Source organism: Solea senegalensis, linkage group LG18 (genome assembly GCF_019176455.1).
Source record: "Solea senegalensis isolate Sse05_10M linkage group LG18, IFAPA_SoseM_1, whole genome shotgun sequence".
Lineage (NCBI taxonomy): Eukaryota > Metazoa > Chordata > Actinopteri > Pleuronectiformes > Soleidae > Solea > Solea senegalensis.
Window position 1 is genome coordinate 13,443,830 of NC_058041.1, and position 17,328 is coordinate 13,461,157.

Below are 17,328 nucleotides of genomic sequence, written 5' to 3' on the forward strand. Positions count from 1 at the left end.
GGTTTTCGAGGATATCTACCTGGTACAGACTGACGTACTGCCTCCTCAGCCACTGCAGCCTCTGGTCGGGAAACTTCTTCAGTTTCCTGGTTGCATTCACCAACTCTAACAGGCCCTTATGAAGCATCTGTGCCGTGTGCTTGGGGGCCACGAAGTGCAGAAGCCTATTGTAGGTGATCAAGACATCATTAAAATAAAAAGATGAAACTAAACTGAAAGGCGGTAGTGTTTAAAAACTCAATATCAGAATAAATATGATGCTGCCGGTAGTAAAGAAGAGACCTGTTGTCAGTGGTGCTGAGACCGTAGAGGAGGCTGAGGCCATTCTCCTCCACCGTCATCTGGCTCAGCTTGTTCTGCAAACACACTGCATGGACGTCCACTCCCTGGTGACCCAGAAACACGGCCTGCACATTCAAAATAAACAAAGTATTATGACCAGTGACTGCATTTTGCTTTCAAACAGAAAATTAAAGCAGAACTACGCAGAATTCTTGCCCTAACTGAACAGCTTCAGAGACATCTCCACACTCCATACAGTTTGTTAGGGGAAAACCTCAGAAGTCTCTTGTATCGTGATAATTGCTTCACAGCTCTACACATGTAGATTCTCCTTTTTCTGTATTTCCACTATCCCACTGATTTTGGTCAGTATTGGACTGTTATGTGAAATGCTGGGCCCTTGTATATAAATATGTTGGAATGAAATGGGGTTTGTTTACTGTGTTTATGAGATGAAGTCCTTTCGAACACTCACCCGTGATCGTCACAACTTGTTAATTCTAGGTTTTCTAAAAAAGCTCCAAGTGCATGATGCCTTGCACAGAAGTTGTGGTCAAAGGTTCAAGAGTTCCACTTTAAGTCAACAGTAAACACAGGTAGCAGTGAGCCACACATGGCATGTAGCTGAGGAGTGAGATGACAGAAAATAGCTCTGAGGATCAAAACTCTCAGGATTGACTTGGGCTGCCCTGATTTTCCAAAAAATTGGCATCCATCTTAGAAAAAGCTAAATCAGTCCAACTCTATTCATGTTATCTCTCTCTGTGATAAGGATATTTTTCTTGGCCCATATTTTGAGTGTGCTAAAGTTGGCACTATAACATTTCTAATTAAGCTTTGACTCTATTGATATCCTTCATTCTTCAATTTCTGGTTTCATCTTTGTGGACAAAACTTAATCTTGGATTGTATCACTTGATTTATATTATTAAGAAATCATTCATAAAAATCAACAAAAATAATCTTCAGCTTTAGACATAACTTTTAATTCCTTCAACTGAACTGAAACTGAAATGAAATCAACACACAAACAATACAATTCAGTGTAAACCAGACCTTCAGCACTCCCAGGTCCAGCAGTCCCTCTGCTAATCCTGCCACTACGGTCTGTCCTAATCCCAGTGGTTGATCTGAGGGGGAAGCTCCTCCACTCTGAGGCTTACCTGGGGTAAATCAACACGTTTATGGTATGTTTGAAATGGAGCGACAGCACAAATGCATACATTTACAGCCACTTTAAAGTGTGTGTGTTACACAGGACGTGGCTACTTTGGATAAACATGTCCACAATAGGTTTACAACATGATTACACAGGATATTGTTTTTTTCTTCTTCTTCTTTTAAATATACGGCAGACACCCGTTTTCCTTTTTGTTTAAAGAGTAATAATGACAAAGGAAATGGAACTTGTCCGCCCCGGGATATAAACACACACAGAATATGACTCCATAACTCAGGAACAAAACAAATTACAAGTGATTTAAAGTTCTGGCAGGAGGGGGAAGCAGCTCTTGTTCTTTTTTTTTCTTTTTTTCAAAAGGCACTGATTGAAATCATTTAAGTGATTTATTCACCCCAGGTAAGTGTTGTGTTGTCGGGCTGGAGTCGCAGCAGACAGCGAGCTGTGAGGTGGCTGTCCTGGTCGTAGTGGATGACTGTAGCGCCCTGCAGCAGAAACTGGTGGATGTTCGGTTGTAGCGACAACACATACCTACACACACAACACACACACAAAATAACGTGTCTTAAATGTGGAACTAAGTATTCATTAAGTCATGCATTGTGGCAGTGCAATTAATGCAGAAGGTTTGCTCTGATCGATGAGCATAAGTATATAAGTATATGATGCAGAAATAAATTGTAATCCATTTATTTGTGATTTTTAAGATGGTTTACAGCAGTGGTCAGCAACTGGTGGCCCAGGGGTCGGTAGATGAATCATAAAATCAAATTTAAAGAAAATAAATAAATATTGCAATTGTTAAAATAATTATTTAAAACTTTGACTGTATTCACCCTGTATTATTAAAAAGGTTTATGGTGTTTTATACTTAAACATTGGAAATTGAATTATTTGAATATAGAAAAAAAACAATAGTTAGTACAAAAATTATTAAATCAACATGCAACGATATGGCATGAAATATTTTAAAAATAAATACATTGTTTTTTGAGCGCCAATCTTGGGTTTTTTATCCCTTTTTTGTCTGAGAATATTGGCTGGGAATTTTATCTTACATATTATATTTAATTTTGTGGTTAAAGCAAGTGGCAAACTCTTGTTTTGAAGCCTCTCACTTGCACCAAGTTTAGGTTTTGCCTATTGGAAGATACCAGCTGTCAATCACACTGTCCAGTATTTATCCTGTGCAGTGTTTTATCCTGTTAAATGTGAACAAAATTTAAATCTCAACTTGACGTTTTATTGAAGAACAGCTGAAACTAGTCACTGAGATCATTAGCTACTCAGGAAAATTATAATAGGAAAATAGGCAAATTTTTCATCCACTTTTTAGATACAGTCTCTGAGTTAGTTGCATTATCGTTCTGTTGTTGTGTATAATGTGATAAATCAAAATAAAAAAAAAATATTATTCAAAGAGCTTGGAATGTCATGCACAGCTGTGCTTTTAAAAGTAAAGGTGAGTTGTGTTTTTCCATACCAGGGGATGAGCTCAGTGCCGTGGCTGAAAGCCTGGTGCGTCTCCTCAGTGCCCTGAAACTCGACGTCCTTCATGGCCGTCTCGCACGACAAGTCACCGTCTGAATCAGACAAGTCCCCGACCATGAACCTGAATATGGATTGAAGTTGACGATGAGGTGTAACACGGAAATATGGGGGTAAAAAAAAAAAGGAAAAAATATGTCTTCTGCACTCAAGTGCACCGATTGAAAAAGCCAAAATGCATCATGCGTTAGCCCCAGGGCTGCAACGATTCATCGATTAATAATTGACTTTTAAATTTAAAAAAATTGATTTCAACTTTTTAAATTGTAATTATTTCCTTCTTTCTTTGCTACTCTTTGGCAGTAAATGGAATGTACACATAAGAGATTTGAGGACATTTCAGACATTTTATGGATCAAACAACTAGTCGATTAATCAGGAATTGATTGAACATTGCAACAGAGAAGGCAAAGCAGACAATTTAGTGACAACCACCGTTGATTTGAATGCTATTAAGCTATTAAGACAATCAGCAAGCACTGTTATACTTCTAAAGTCTAAAATGTCTTATCATTGTTATTTTTAAATACTAAAATCAGGCCTGAAATCAGGCAAGACAAGAATCCTAATCATCAAGAAGAAGTGAGCTGAAAGATCGTTGGTACTGCACAAATAAAGTCTGTCAACCTGTACACGGCATAAGCAGGCAGCCGCTGCTGGATAGATTTTGTAGCCAAGTGTAGGAGTGACCCAGTGAGACGGCAGAATTAATGGCAAGAGAACCCACAACATTGAGATTTGGGGTTCTTTTCAGCATCTAGAAGCATGAATTGTTAAATTCTATAGGTTGTTACAGGTTATTTTTAATATAGGTTGCTTATTCTTATTTAATGTAGGGGCCACATGGCCCTTTTGCCCAGACGGGGGCCACCACACTCCCCTTCAAACACCTCTGATGGAAAATAATGATTAGTTGCAGCCAAACATTGCACATTCTCTGACTCATCATCACTTACAAGACACTGCTTGATTCTGGCAGCATCCTAAATGAATGGGAACTACAGAAATGAGAAAATGGGAGAGAGAAACAGGAGAGTGAGAGGAGTGGTTAGGGAGTTTTGATTAGTTCTTAAGAAATGAACAGAAAAACAGAAAAAGGAGAGTTGATGGGAATGATAGGAACAATGGAAAAGGACTGCTAAACCTCTTTGAGCAAGAGAGATGATTTTTATCTGCATCCGAGTGCAGGCGGATGAACTGAGCAGTGTTCTCATCCTGTGCTCTGCAGTCAAATAATAACTCGGAGTCAAAGAAGCTGTCGAGAAACAAAGACAAGACAATCCAGGTTTCCTGAGTACAAACACCGCATAGCCCAAGCTTCAAGTTTAATCAGTTTTCTACTCTTGTCACCGGCGTCTTGAAAAATACCAGAGTGCTGCTTCTTCCTGCGCTGACAGGAAACCAACCTGTTATCTCTTTTCTATGTCACACAGGGTTTTAGGTGAAAAACACCCCGTCACAATAACAATCTGTAAACACGGTCAAAGGCAGAGGCATCTGGACGATAACGCTTTATTCCTGTTCCGTTTCCTTAATTCAAATTAAATTAAATTTGCCATGTCTCAGTTGTAATTTGAGGTTTACCTCAGAAAGAACTGTATGGCATTTTTAAAGGATTGTTCAGATTTTTTTAGCGTGCGGTTGTATGAGGTACTGACACATGTTGTGCAAGTGCAGACCACTTGCTCTCATTAAAAACACGACTGTCAGCAGTACTTAACTTAAGAGATAACAATCTAGTCACGATTGTGTCTACAATATCTTAAAGGTATTTTTGGTTAGACAGCTTTTTCTGAGGTTTGTAAACAACTCACTCTCCTGGACCAAATTCCATAGAGAAAATATACGTTTTTAGCTCAAAGGGACACAGGAGCTACATGTCTACTGCTGGACTGTTTGTAAGTTTCTGTCACTTGGGTAATTCCAAACAAAGTATTTCAAACATGGAAGTTGCAATATGACATATTTGAATTTTTTCGATGAAGGCAGAAGTGGATCAACAACTCCTGTATGCCATGGTGAAAAATCGCTGATTTTCTCTATGGACTTTGGTACGGGACAGTGAGAGGTTTACAAAGAGACACAAACCTGTGTTTCAAGTGAGAAAAAGGCCGACTGATGGCACAAGAAAACCATGTATGTATTCTTAAGATGTCACAGACTTAAACTTAAATTTACTAGACCTCTGATTATGAGTCAGTCACATAACCACGTTTCCAGATTTCTGATAAGTGAGTGGCCTAGTTCAGTGTAAACTGCATTGGTATACAACCTGAGACACATAAGGACACACTTGTACAAGTCGCACTTAAAATAAATCAAATTCTATTTCTGTCAAGCGGGAAAAAAACTAGACAATCCGTAAATACACAATATCCTCGCGTCTTGATGGACAGTGTCACATGCTGTGTGTCATTTGAAACTGTGCTGGACGTCTTCAGAGCTTAGTCACAACTTGCACAACGTCCCCCACACGGTGCAAAAACACAGATATCATTCTTCACCTAACCGGGTTCAAGACCCTTGTTTTGAAGCCCAACAACAAAAACAACAATGTAAAATGAAAGGAGGGAGAAAAACAACACTACTGACTGATTGTGGCAACGATCCCTGAGAGAGTTGCTCCTCAGTGCAGGTGACGGTCCAGTGGAGGAGGGACTGGTGGAGGCCTCGTCAGGATCTTCCGTTTCCAAACTGCGATTGCAGGATCTGAGGAGCAAAGAGGTGGAGAGTCAGGAGAGGGAAGAGTGCAAGAAAATACTCTAAACAAGTGCTTTTTTGGTGACATTAAAGGTCTGGTGTGTAACATTGAGGAGGGTTTGGCAGCAATTCAATAAACTACTCCAAGGTGTGTTTATACGAGTATATAATCAGTTTGAAGTAACATATATTTCGTTTTAGGTCCATAAAATAACATGTATAGCATGTATTTTAAGGTATGGGTCATGTTTTACAGAGGCCGTCATCAGCCCAAACAGACAAACAAGGCAGAGTGTGAATTTTGGATTTTGATTTAGTTTACAAAGGCCTTTGTAATTCCCTGATCTGCTTGGGAAAGGGAAAACTAATTCTTACACACTATACCTTTACACTAAAGATATGTGATGGTGAAATTGGGAAAATAATCAAAAATCAATTGCCTGCAAGATTCATAACAATGCTAAACTCAATAGCATTAATCCAGAAAAAGAGCCATATGTATTATTAATAAGGCTAATTACTTTGATAATACAATTGAACTCTTTATACATTTTCATGTTTTGAAATTTAGTCCAAAGAAGAAAATCTGCATTTTTATCTTGTGGGGACAAAGGAGCTACTGGTCTATTGCTGCCATGTTTAGTAAGCTGGGGTTATTTAGAAAAAATAAACAAAAAAATGATTTCCAAAATAACAATTTGAAATTATTCATAGAGGCAACAGTGTATCAACAACTGCTGTTTGCTGTGTTGTAAAAATCGCGTATTTTCTCTATAGACTGGTGTACGGATTGAACAGACTAAAAAAAGTGGCACAAAATACAATTTCCTGTCAGAAAAGCCTGGAAATATGTGCTTAGACATAAATAAAAGACTGTTATTTATAAAGCCCCGTGTCAGGTATCTACAGTCTAATGTCATGTACCGGATGATCTGCAGGATGCTGTTAACCGTGGCTTCCTTCTCTGGAACGTGAAGGCCATTTGGACCCGACCGCGACATAAAGTTGTGCTGGCCGCTGTAGTCGGACACAAACTGCAGAGGAAGAGGAAGAGTACAAGTCTGAAGGTCAGAGCTTGGATGTGTTACATAAAGATGTGTATATATGTGTGTGTTTGTGTGTGAGTTTGCTGGTACCTCTATAGAGCCCTCTGTGCTGTCCGGAGATGGTTTAAGGCTGATGATGCTTGCTGTTCCGTCTAAGGCTTCACTCAGTTCCTTAAGGAAAACTCCACAGAATGGCACCACCTGTGATCCCGGGACAAGGTTTTTACATATACCCTCACTCATACTTTTGTTGGATGGAAATGCTGACTCAGCATCTTTAACATCATTGTTGGTGTTTGTCTTTAATTGCTTCCTTAAATTATGACTGAATTTACCCACAATCTTGGGCTAAAGGACAACTTGTGGCTTCAGAAAATCTGATACACGCTGAAAGAATCCTCTAGAAATTTCATGAAGGTGTGGGAGCCTTTCCTTGATTATGCAAGAAAGATACATTTCCCAGTTGTCCCTGACTAAGGTCTCACACTCTCCTGCCATTGACAGACACGACATGTCATGAAATAACTACAGAAGTCAAACAAAGGCATGCTGATGAAGTCATGCAGGAAACTGGACCATCACATTCCCACATGTCACTTAATAATATAAACATCCATTCACCTTGCATCCTGGGATGTTCAGAGCTCTGGTCACGAGTTTCTTGTATTCAGACGAAGACTCGTGCTGAGCCATGGCGTCCTTCAGGCTTCTCATGGTGTCGATGTCTGACTGGTCCATAAACTGCCACATCTTCAGCACCTTACGAGACCTGGCAGGATAAAAACAAACCGTCACTCTCTGGTATAATTCAGAGCCTGGTATGAGCATATCTGAAGAAGTCTGTCTGTATCTGTGTGTTGGTTGAAGAACCTTAATCCTGCCAGGAACTCCATGACGCCGTTGTAGTTGCCCATGTTCCAGCAGCATTTAGCAACATGGACCAGGTAGGAGAAGACCTCTCTTTTTTCCTCCATGGACCCTGCTGTGAGGACGAGCCACGTCACCCATGAACTCACCTGTTTGAACAGAAAAACAATTGTTTAGGACATGTTGTCGCCAAAGAACTCAGCAGCAAAAAACAAAACAAAACACATTTCCTGACATTCTGATAAAACGCAGAGTTCCCACACCTTCATTGACATCAAAGTCAACGACCTTTCAATGACTTTCCAGGGGCCAGTTCCCTCAAATTCAAGGACTGAATGTGCTGACATAGCTTAAGAAGGGAGGACAACTTGTAAGATCCTCTTCACCCAATGGCGTCCCCTTTTATTGATTTGCAGCACACTCTGCATCCGGACAAGTGATTGTCCTTGGGATCTTAGTCAAAGTCAGTCTTTGGTGAGCCAGAGATCTTGGAATTTGCATTTCCCAGGGATCACGTCATTTGCACTCTTATGCTTAGTGTTATTCACTCATTGTTCTGCAAAGAGACAGTGGACAGTGTCCACAACATCGCTAGTAACAACGACTCAACGTTTGTTCTATGTACATCAAGCAATGCAGGGTGCATGAAACAGTAGGTGGCGTCGTATCAAACAAGGGCACCTCGGCTGCGTGAGACGGTTACCTAAAGATCAACTTCACTTCTTTCTTGCACAAAATTAAATGACTTTCAATGACTTCAATGTCTATTTAGGACAAAAACGTTCAAGGGCCTGGAATTGTCCAGGTTCAAGGACCCGTGGGAACCCTGTGGACAAATCTTAGTGCATAACGATGATGACTCATAACTGTGTTAGTGTGTTATGATTACAATGCTGTTACTATACGTGTGAAGGTCCACAGGCCGGATTTCTGTCAGCTGACGCTCTCTGTTGTATGTGTGGTCTCACTCGCGCTGGTGTCATCTCTCTTAAGTCTTGCCTGGTATGGCAAACTGTGGCTAAAGTGGTAAGGCAGTGTACACACAGAGGCAGGAGTGTGGCAGCTGGCCACACACACACACACACACATTCTTGTAAAGACATAATGCATTCCCCTAGCCCCTTACCCTAAGTCTTAACCCTTAAAAAGCCCTTTAATGTCATGAGTCGTCAGCCAAAATGCCCTCGCAGTCTACTACACACATGTACACACACACACACACACAGATCAGATATCAGTTGCACTGTGTCTCTGCTCTGACTGCCCTTGGACACATGCGCGTGCGCACACACACACACAAACACCAGATACTTATCACACTCAGCTTCCTTTCACATTCTTTGTGATGTACACACACACGCACGCAAATTTGCACATACACAAAAACTGTAATTACAAGAAAGGTTTTGATTTTAATCGGGCAGCTCTTTGCTCAAGGTCAATAATGGGGTTTTTACACATGCACACACACACACATATATATAAAGTCTGATAGATAAGAGAGAGAGTGACTCCTCAACCCCCTACAGGCGGTAAGAATGTCCCCCTGGCTGAGAGATCTATTACTGGGTTATGTAAGGACCTGTAAAGCCAACCACACTCTGACTTCACAGGGAATAAATATAGACACACAGAGAACACAGTGCAGGACAAAAACATAGAAAAAAACAAAGAGGATGTATCTCAAAATGTGTTTTTTCCTCTCAAAGTCGAGGCTTAAATCTAAAGGCTCTCTTGTCATCGGGGCCCCTCAACTTTGGTCTGACCTACTTGAGGAGATAAGGCTTGCAGATTCAATTAATTCCCATGAATCACTTCTTAACCGGTTCAGCAGCCACCCCTTTATCCTTCCATGCTTGCTTTTGTGTGATGTTGTATTGCTTTTATTTCTCTCGCGCTTTTCATACTGACGCGTGGCGTTTCGCTGCCCCTGCAAATGTCACTTTGTCAAAGCTGTTTGAATTCATGGCTTTGAAAGTGGAATTCTAATGTTGTCAGATGCAGCGTGAAGAGCTCTACGGTTATTCCACCTACAGCTGATCATAAGATTTCAGAAGTCTAGATATCTTTAAATACATTTAGATGTCTAAATAGTGTTGAGCTGAAGTTATTTTGGAATTGAAGTTGACTGATTTAGTGCATATTTGCACATCTGTTCTAAATTAGTTTACTTATTTAATTCAAGTTCAGTATCACCACACTTAGTGCTTTGAATACAAAAGGGCAAATTAATACTTGTTGTTTTAATACTAATTTTGTGATTTTACTGCTCAATAAGGTTAAAAAAAAGTGTGAGTGACACTGGTTTGGTGTAAATAACACAACTATAATTATTGCAATTCATAGTGTTACATTTATATCAATAGTAGTCAAGTACCAGCTACGCCGAGGTGGTGGGCCCCCCCAAGTCAAATTTGTCTTAGGGCCCAATAAAGGCTTGGGTCGGCCCTGGATGTATGTGTCATCCATATTAAACTATACTTTGGGTATCTGGGGATATAAACATGGCAGATTCTATACAGAATAGAGCCGTACGCTACTTAATATGCCAGAAAAACAGGATGAATAAGAAGATTTTCCTTTGGAATAAATCACACAATTCACCATGGTCTAATGAGACTGAAGCTATTTAAGGTGGTTATTGATTCACTATATATTTACTGCAATAACTGCAGCATGAACACGATTAGAAGCAAATTTCTGGCTACATTTGAAGGCACATTTATTGTGTTGAGCCTTACGTTAAAGTAAATTCATGTAGATAATCGTATATCAACGTCGGGCACTCATATATACAATTCAACGCACAGTATATACAGATATTTTATGCATGAGACACAGAACATAGTCCATGGACACATTCTTATCTGCAGGGTTTGATAAAACGTTATTTTTCCCAATTTGGAAAAAGTGGGTTGTCATCATTTCATGCTCACTCGTGTTAATAGTGTCACGGTTTGTTAAGTCTCGTGTTTTCTCCCCGTGAGTGAAAGTGAACCAGTGTATGCATTCTTGTGTGATGGAGGCACTGATGGCCGAGGCCCGGGAGGCTTGCCGTTAAAATCTAATCCATCCCAGACACTTAAACTGTCTCCTCCAAACTCCTCTTGTCGATGTAATGTCTCTATTTACTCAAACAGCGGAACATAAAACCTATGCTCAAATCCCACCACTCATCCGCCAAATCCTGTAAAATTGATGATGTAGTTGAGTCGAAATAAAATGTAGGTCAAGTTTAAAGTTTGTTCTTGGACGAAAACGGCATTCATGAAAACAACCTCAGCAAATAGACAATTTATTATCTTTCCTAAAGCTTATTTCACATCGGCTTCATCCTCAGACGGAGTTTAATTACAGCGAATTGCAGAATTTCATATTCAACTGATTAGTGATTCAATACAAAATGAACGGTTGTGGTAATTGATTAATCGGTTGAGAAACGAGTTCTGTATGTTCCGCTTTTTAAATGTGAATATGATCCAGTTACTTCCAGTAAACTGAAATGAAATCATTATTTGCAGACCTACTTGGAAGGGCTCCTTTCACATCTGCTTATGATAACTCATAAACTGTCCAAAACCAAACTTGAGTGGTTGTCGAGGTCAAGGATACATCAGACAGGAAGTTAGTCATAAGTTAGCCATTAGACACAAAGCACCCGTCAGACTTTGCTAACGGGTGCTTACACTCAAATATCTGAAGCTCTGCAAACTCCTACTATATAAAACACAACGAATACAATACTGTATAACTGTATGTTGCATGGCAACTGCTAAAAAATAACCTTAAATATGATATAATATAACTTTCAAATTAAATTAAAATGTAAATTCTTACCCTACAGTTTAAAAAAAACAACAAAAAACATAATTTCCACTCTCAATAATTAAAAAGAGTATTATTGTAATGACTGGATTGGATATCAGAAAAAGCTCAACAAAATATGAAAGCTACAAAAATATGACATAAATGCTTCACTAAGCATGTAAAGAGAGATGTACACCATCATATGACTACCTTGATACTGCAACCTTAAATTTGTACCAATACTAAGTCTGATATAGACTTTTAGCTATAAAAATGACAGTACAATGCTATCCAGGGTTCAAGGAATATTCAAGAACTTTCCAGGATCAATTCCCTCAAAGTCAAGGACCTGATGTGCTGTCACAGCTTTAGATTGGAGAGCAACTTGTAAGAGCTGGTTCCCCCAATGGCGTCCACTTGTATTGATTTGCAGCACGCTCTGCATCTGGACAAGTGATTGTCCTTGGGATCTTGGTCAAAGTCAGTCTTTGTAATTGTCTTTGATGAGCCAGAGATCTTGGAATTTGCGTTTCGCAGGCATCACGTCATTTGCTCTCTATCTTGCTTCAACATTACACGCTCATTGTTCTGCATGGAATCTCACGTCAACGGCGGAAAGAGACAGTGTCCACAACACCGCTAGTAATTACAACTTGACGTTTGTTCTGCAAAGACCGAGTCTACGTACAGTAGGTGGCATTGTAACAAACAAGGGCACAAGGCTGATTTTTTTAAAAAACTGGGGCACCCTGGGTATCAGTATCAGACATAAAAAAGTGGTACTGCCTCATTTACAGTTACTCCAGTTGTGCAGAAGCATCTAGTTCAGGGGTGGGCAATTATTTTCCCCAAGGGGCCACATGAGAAACAAAAAATATTGTTGAGGGCCGGGCCAAATTTGAATTAATTTTAATTTAATTTTATCTCTTTTATCTAAAAAAGCAGTACATTTTATTGTTTTGGTGTAAATTGGGCAGCATACAAACACACAATAAACACAATTACTAACCAACTCTATTAGAAATATCAAATGACTACACTATATAATGAATACTATAATACTATACGACTGTGGTGTAGTGCAGTGAATATATTGTCGAACACAACCCCCCCTGCCCTGCACAGAGCGCACCTGCATGCTTACGCACGAGCACACACTTATGCTGCAATCACACCGGATGAGATTACATACTAGTGAAGGTGCTTCGCTGGTTAGACAATAAAATAATAAACAGGGAGGGAGATAATGATAACTCCTGAACTTAAACCGAGACACTTGTAGAAGAAAAGTACCATGGACGTCGTTCTTAACGCTGTCTTCGACATAGTCTGCCTCCGACTCCCTTGCGCACTCTTCATCAGATAAGTTCTTGTATTTCTCTTCGTGTTTGGTCACGTAGTAGCGATTCAGATTGTAATCCTTAAACACAGCGACTTGTGTACCACAAACTAAGCACATGGCTTTACCTTTGACGCCTGTAAAGAAATATTTAGCGGTTCATGTCTTGTTGAAAATGCGCCATTTGGAATGAACTATTCTTTTTAATGTGAGGCGACATTTTTAGGGGGCCAGGGGTAACTGGCTAGCATCCCCTGTCGCTGTGCAGACAGACGCAGATATGTGCGTCCGTACGTCAGGCTTTTCAAAATAAAAGCAACACAGTTGTATTGCATGCGCAGCATAAATACTTGTTTATCTGTGTTTATGACTGACATACTGTGGGCCGGACAGGGATGCCCAAAGGGCGGTATGTGGCCCGCGGGCCGTAAAATGCCCATGTCTGATCTGATCAGTCTAGTTTCTAGTGTATTTCTAGGCAGTTTCTAGGCTTTATGACTGACAAAAATGCCTCCCCCCACCCCCCGCCCCCCGCTCTGTGTGTGCATGCCAGGATGTGTGTGGCTTTGTGTGAAACCCCGCTATCAGTCACTTCTAGCATTACGACACGACGTGCAGCCATGTCAGCAGCTGGGTTCTTTTACCATCACCATCTCAATCATTCTGACCATCTGCAAATTAGCTCTTTGAGCAGCCACAGAGTGTGTGCACTTGTGTGCCACCGTCTTCTGAAAGCAGTGAGTGTGTAGTTGGCGTGGCGTGTGAGAGATAACAGACAGGATGTGAAGATGAAGAGAGAGGGCATAGGTGAAAAAGGAAAAGTAAAGAGATATGAGAGCAGGAGGCAACAGTTGACTGAGGTGAAGTGAAAATTCTTTAAACAACTAACGTAGCGTTAGTATCAGGTTGACAAGAATTCGAGAGCACGCTCGCACGTACACGCGCATGCTGCGACGAGAACAAGAGCTGGACACATGTTGATCCCCTTTGATGTTCATATTTCTGTCTGTCTGTCTCCGTCTGCGTGCGTGTTATTAACTGAACCACAAGGGTCAGTTTCTCCTTGATACATGAATTGCATAACCAAGGTCGACAGAGAACAAGTACATACTCTGGACATGAGCACATGCCGGTCCTGTCAAAGCTAAACACTCCAGGCCGACACAAAGGGCTCCAAATCGCTCAGTCTTCCTCGCCTCCAGACTCTCTCTCTTGCCGTGCCGCTATCCTTCCTGCCTGCCTGCCTGATCCTCCGCTCCCATACATGGCTTGAAAATGAACAGGATTGAAACCCATCAGATAATTTTTGACTCAGCGTTTACAAAATGTTGTCTCTCGAGTGTAAATAAAGAAATAAGACACTAAAATGAATAAGCAAACGGCTGAAAACAGTGGAGCGTGTCCAGGAGAGGGCAGTCACTTGTTAGCCATGTATTACCAAAATATACGGGATCTTTTGCTGCAACATATCTTTTTGAAAATAAAATGCATACGGTATGGAAAGCAAATTTCTTTGAAAAAACGGTGGGGAAAAAAATATGTATCAAAGATGAAAATGATATTTAATTGTAAGAGAACTGTATGACTAGTTGACTGATTATTCAGCTTGAATCATATCAGCTTATAACAGATTCCTAGATATGTGACCGAGACAAAGCAGAACCTCTAATGTGACAAAAGAAAAAGAAAATGTTATCTTTAAACTTTGCTGTTTAACTTTTAAACACAAACGAAAGCCTGGCACATTCAAAATATTGTCAAATGAGTTCAGACAATGCTGATTCAGCATGTCTCCCGGCACCATTACTGCAATGTACACAGGAAGTGATTTATTATGAGTCAAGACAGAGCAGGCAACAGTAGCGTAAAATATTGTAAAAAAAAAAATAGTAAAGTAAAATACCTGCAAACAGGGTGGAGCATGACTGACGTGATAATACATGCACCTTCTATCCGCCCGTCCCTGCACTGCTGGTGTATACACACAAATGCTCCCTCAGTCATCTCTGATGGTTTTGCTTGATAGAGCCTGTTTTCAGACGAATGATGTGGCATACAAATAATGCTACATTGTTTCTGTTCACAAAGATTAAACAAAAAACTATCACCAAAAGTTACAGACTGCAGCTTTAATCCAAGTGCCAAATTTAAAGAGATTTCCTCAAGATGTTGTTGTGTTCACAGGCATTCAGACAGATTTAAAATCTTGATATTTAGAATCCATTCATACATTAAACTGTTGCGTTACTGACGAGTCAAAACTCACTATAGCATCACCAGAAAAGAAAGTGTATTTATACAGCGCTTTTCTAGTCTTGGATACTTCTCAAGTGTCTTGCTCAGGGACACAAACCTACAACCTTCCAGTTGAAAGACAACATGCTCTACCCACTGTCACGCCAAATGACAGTAAATGATAGCAGTTGATGGCAAGGGGCAAATAAGGCCCAAAACATGAACAGAAAGGGTTAAAAACTTCACTTTTCACTATTGAGATTCTCTTCCATGGTGATTTGCCAATAAGACAAGAAACCCTATGCTCCTCACAAGACAAAGTGCACCATCATTTTAGCAACATTAGCAACTCTTGTCTATTCTGCTAACCTCCGATAGTCGCCTTTCCCACCGAGCGTCAGGTCGACCCACCGTCCAGCGTGGGTAGACCAACATGCAACAAAGCAACATGTGAGGACTCCATCAGTGTCACCATGAGGAGAATCACTGTTGTCATCTCTCTGATGATCGACTGTGCCCATATATAGCAGCAATGCACATTTTAGGGGAACCATTTTCTTGTCAACTTGAAATGAAAACCAGCTGACGTGCGAGGCATGCAACATAAAGATGACATCACCATTCCCAATCTCTCACACTCTCTCTCTCTCTCTCCCTCACTTTCTCACCAGTACAGATTGTTATTCTCAAAGTCAGTCACCATAAAGACACAAGGCCCTGAAGTGTAACTTCAGCCGACTAACAGCATTGCGAGCTGATAGGTTGGTATGAGTCGCACAGCAAACATAACAACGTAAAAGAAAACACAATTTCTGGTCCGCTATTCTATTTCAGCCTGTCACATTCATGTCAAATTGTGATACTCGCATTTTTACGGGCTCTAATGACGTCACTGAGGGCAAACTCCAGAGTTAGCCTATCGAAAACAAGCAAAGCATTGCTTTGTTAAACCATATTTGTCACACAATCACGCTAGTCCATGCACTTTGCAACACAGATTGTCATGTGAACTCATCCACACAGTGTATGCACTACACTACACAGTATAAACAAAGCTCATGAGATGTAGTCTCACCGTGGATCATCGCTATGATTAATCCCTACAGGATGTTGTCATAAAGTCACATGTAAAAAATACATATATATAAATTAGTAAAACATAAAGGCATTTACTGAAGTACACAGCAGCTGTTTTGGTTTAGTTTATTATTAGGATTGATTAAAGCTGTAGTACGCAAGCTCACAAAAAGGAATGGTTGATTAGTGAGGTTGTAACGTTTTCATTTATTACCTGTTGCTCTTTTAGGCTACATTGATTACTACTGGGTTTGAGGGGATGAGAGAATTAATAGTTAATAAACTGCCTACCCCAGCTTTAATTGTCAATTTAATTGACAATTAAAGCTGTAACCCTACAACCATAAACAGTTAAAGCTTAACCTTGAGCTAACCACTTAACTTAACCAATTCCTCAGAGGTAAGGCTCTGCCACCATTAGAACAAGGTTTTGGGCTCCATGAGGTCTACTGGTCCTAGCCAGGTCAGTGTTTTTGCCAGAAAAGGTGCTAAAAAGAACCTGTGCACTCACACAGGTTCACACAGTGATTCTGTTAGGACCTCTGCATTGACTTCCATTCATTTTGGCAGTCCAAAACAAAGCATCATCCCTAATCCTTCACCTAACCCTGACCGAAAACAAATTCCACTTCAAAAAAAGTGCCTTTAAATTTAACAGAACCTGCTAAAATGTCCTCACGAGGATAGGTTTGAATATAAACTGTTCTCACAGTGCACTACAGGCATGCACATGCACACAGTAAAAGTACGGTAAAAGCAGATTCCTCACCTCATTAAAACGTGCCACCAGGTCCTCTACTGCGTTACTCCGCTGAGCATTCTGGGTAGGCATGTTAGGCGCCGACAGTGAACACTTCAGGTTTGGGTGGCGTTTGCTTTGACAGTCAGGACTGCCCAGGTCTCGAGTGAGGAAACAGAGGTAATCCAAGGGAAAGACCTGAGGATGGGCAGACACAGGAAAGACATCATGGCTCAACAAACATAGGCTGGGATTATTACACTACAAATTCCCCATCTGCTAACATGTCAATCAAACTGTGTGTTGATGTTTCCATGGTGGGGACAGCCATGTCAAAAAGCATAATATTTTCAAACTGTCCATCAGATTCTTGTGGAGATTATACCTTAAAGAAGGGAATCGTTTCAAAATTGGGTGACTAAAAGTCAAAAAGTCAAGGTCACAACGGCCTCACAAAACACTGAATTCATTTGAAATTAAGTCTGGATTTAAATAGTTTCGACTGAAA

At 40.4% G+C, this 17,328-nt stretch overlaps 2 protein-coding genes across 2 annotated transcripts in view; both read right to left on the reverse strand.

Annotated features, from left to right (window-relative positions):
• Positions 1–17,328, reverse strand: part of fkbp10b (FKBP prolyl isomerase 10b) — a 261,449-nt gene that overhangs the window by 32,508 nt on the left and 211,613 nt on the right. The window lies entirely within an intron of this gene.
• plce1 (phospholipase C, epsilon 1) overlaps positions 1–17,328 on the reverse strand; it is a 103,201-nt gene that overhangs the window by 24,976 nt on the left and 60,897 nt on the right. Inside the window, exons 9-19 of the mRNA XM_044013430.1 lie at positions 16,851–17,018; positions 7,627–7,772; positions 7,378–7,525; positions 6,847–6,957; positions 6,635–6,744; positions 5,603–5,719; positions 2,946–3,074; positions 1,857–1,993; positions 1,339–1,445; positions 283–407; positions 20–164 (exon numbers count right to left, since the gene is read on the reverse strand). Coding sequence (XP_043869365.1) covers positions 20–164; positions 283–407; positions 1,339–1,445; positions 1,857–1,993; positions 2,946–3,074; positions 5,603–5,719; positions 6,635–6,744; positions 6,847–6,957; positions 7,378–7,525; positions 7,627–7,772; positions 16,851–17,018 — 1,443 coding nt within the window. The remainder of the gene's footprint in view (positions 1–19; positions 165–282; positions 408–1,338; positions 1,446–1,856; positions 1,994–2,945; positions 3,075–5,602; positions 5,720–6,634; positions 6,745–6,846; positions 6,958–7,377; positions 7,526–7,626; positions 7,773–16,850; positions 17,019–17,328) is intronic.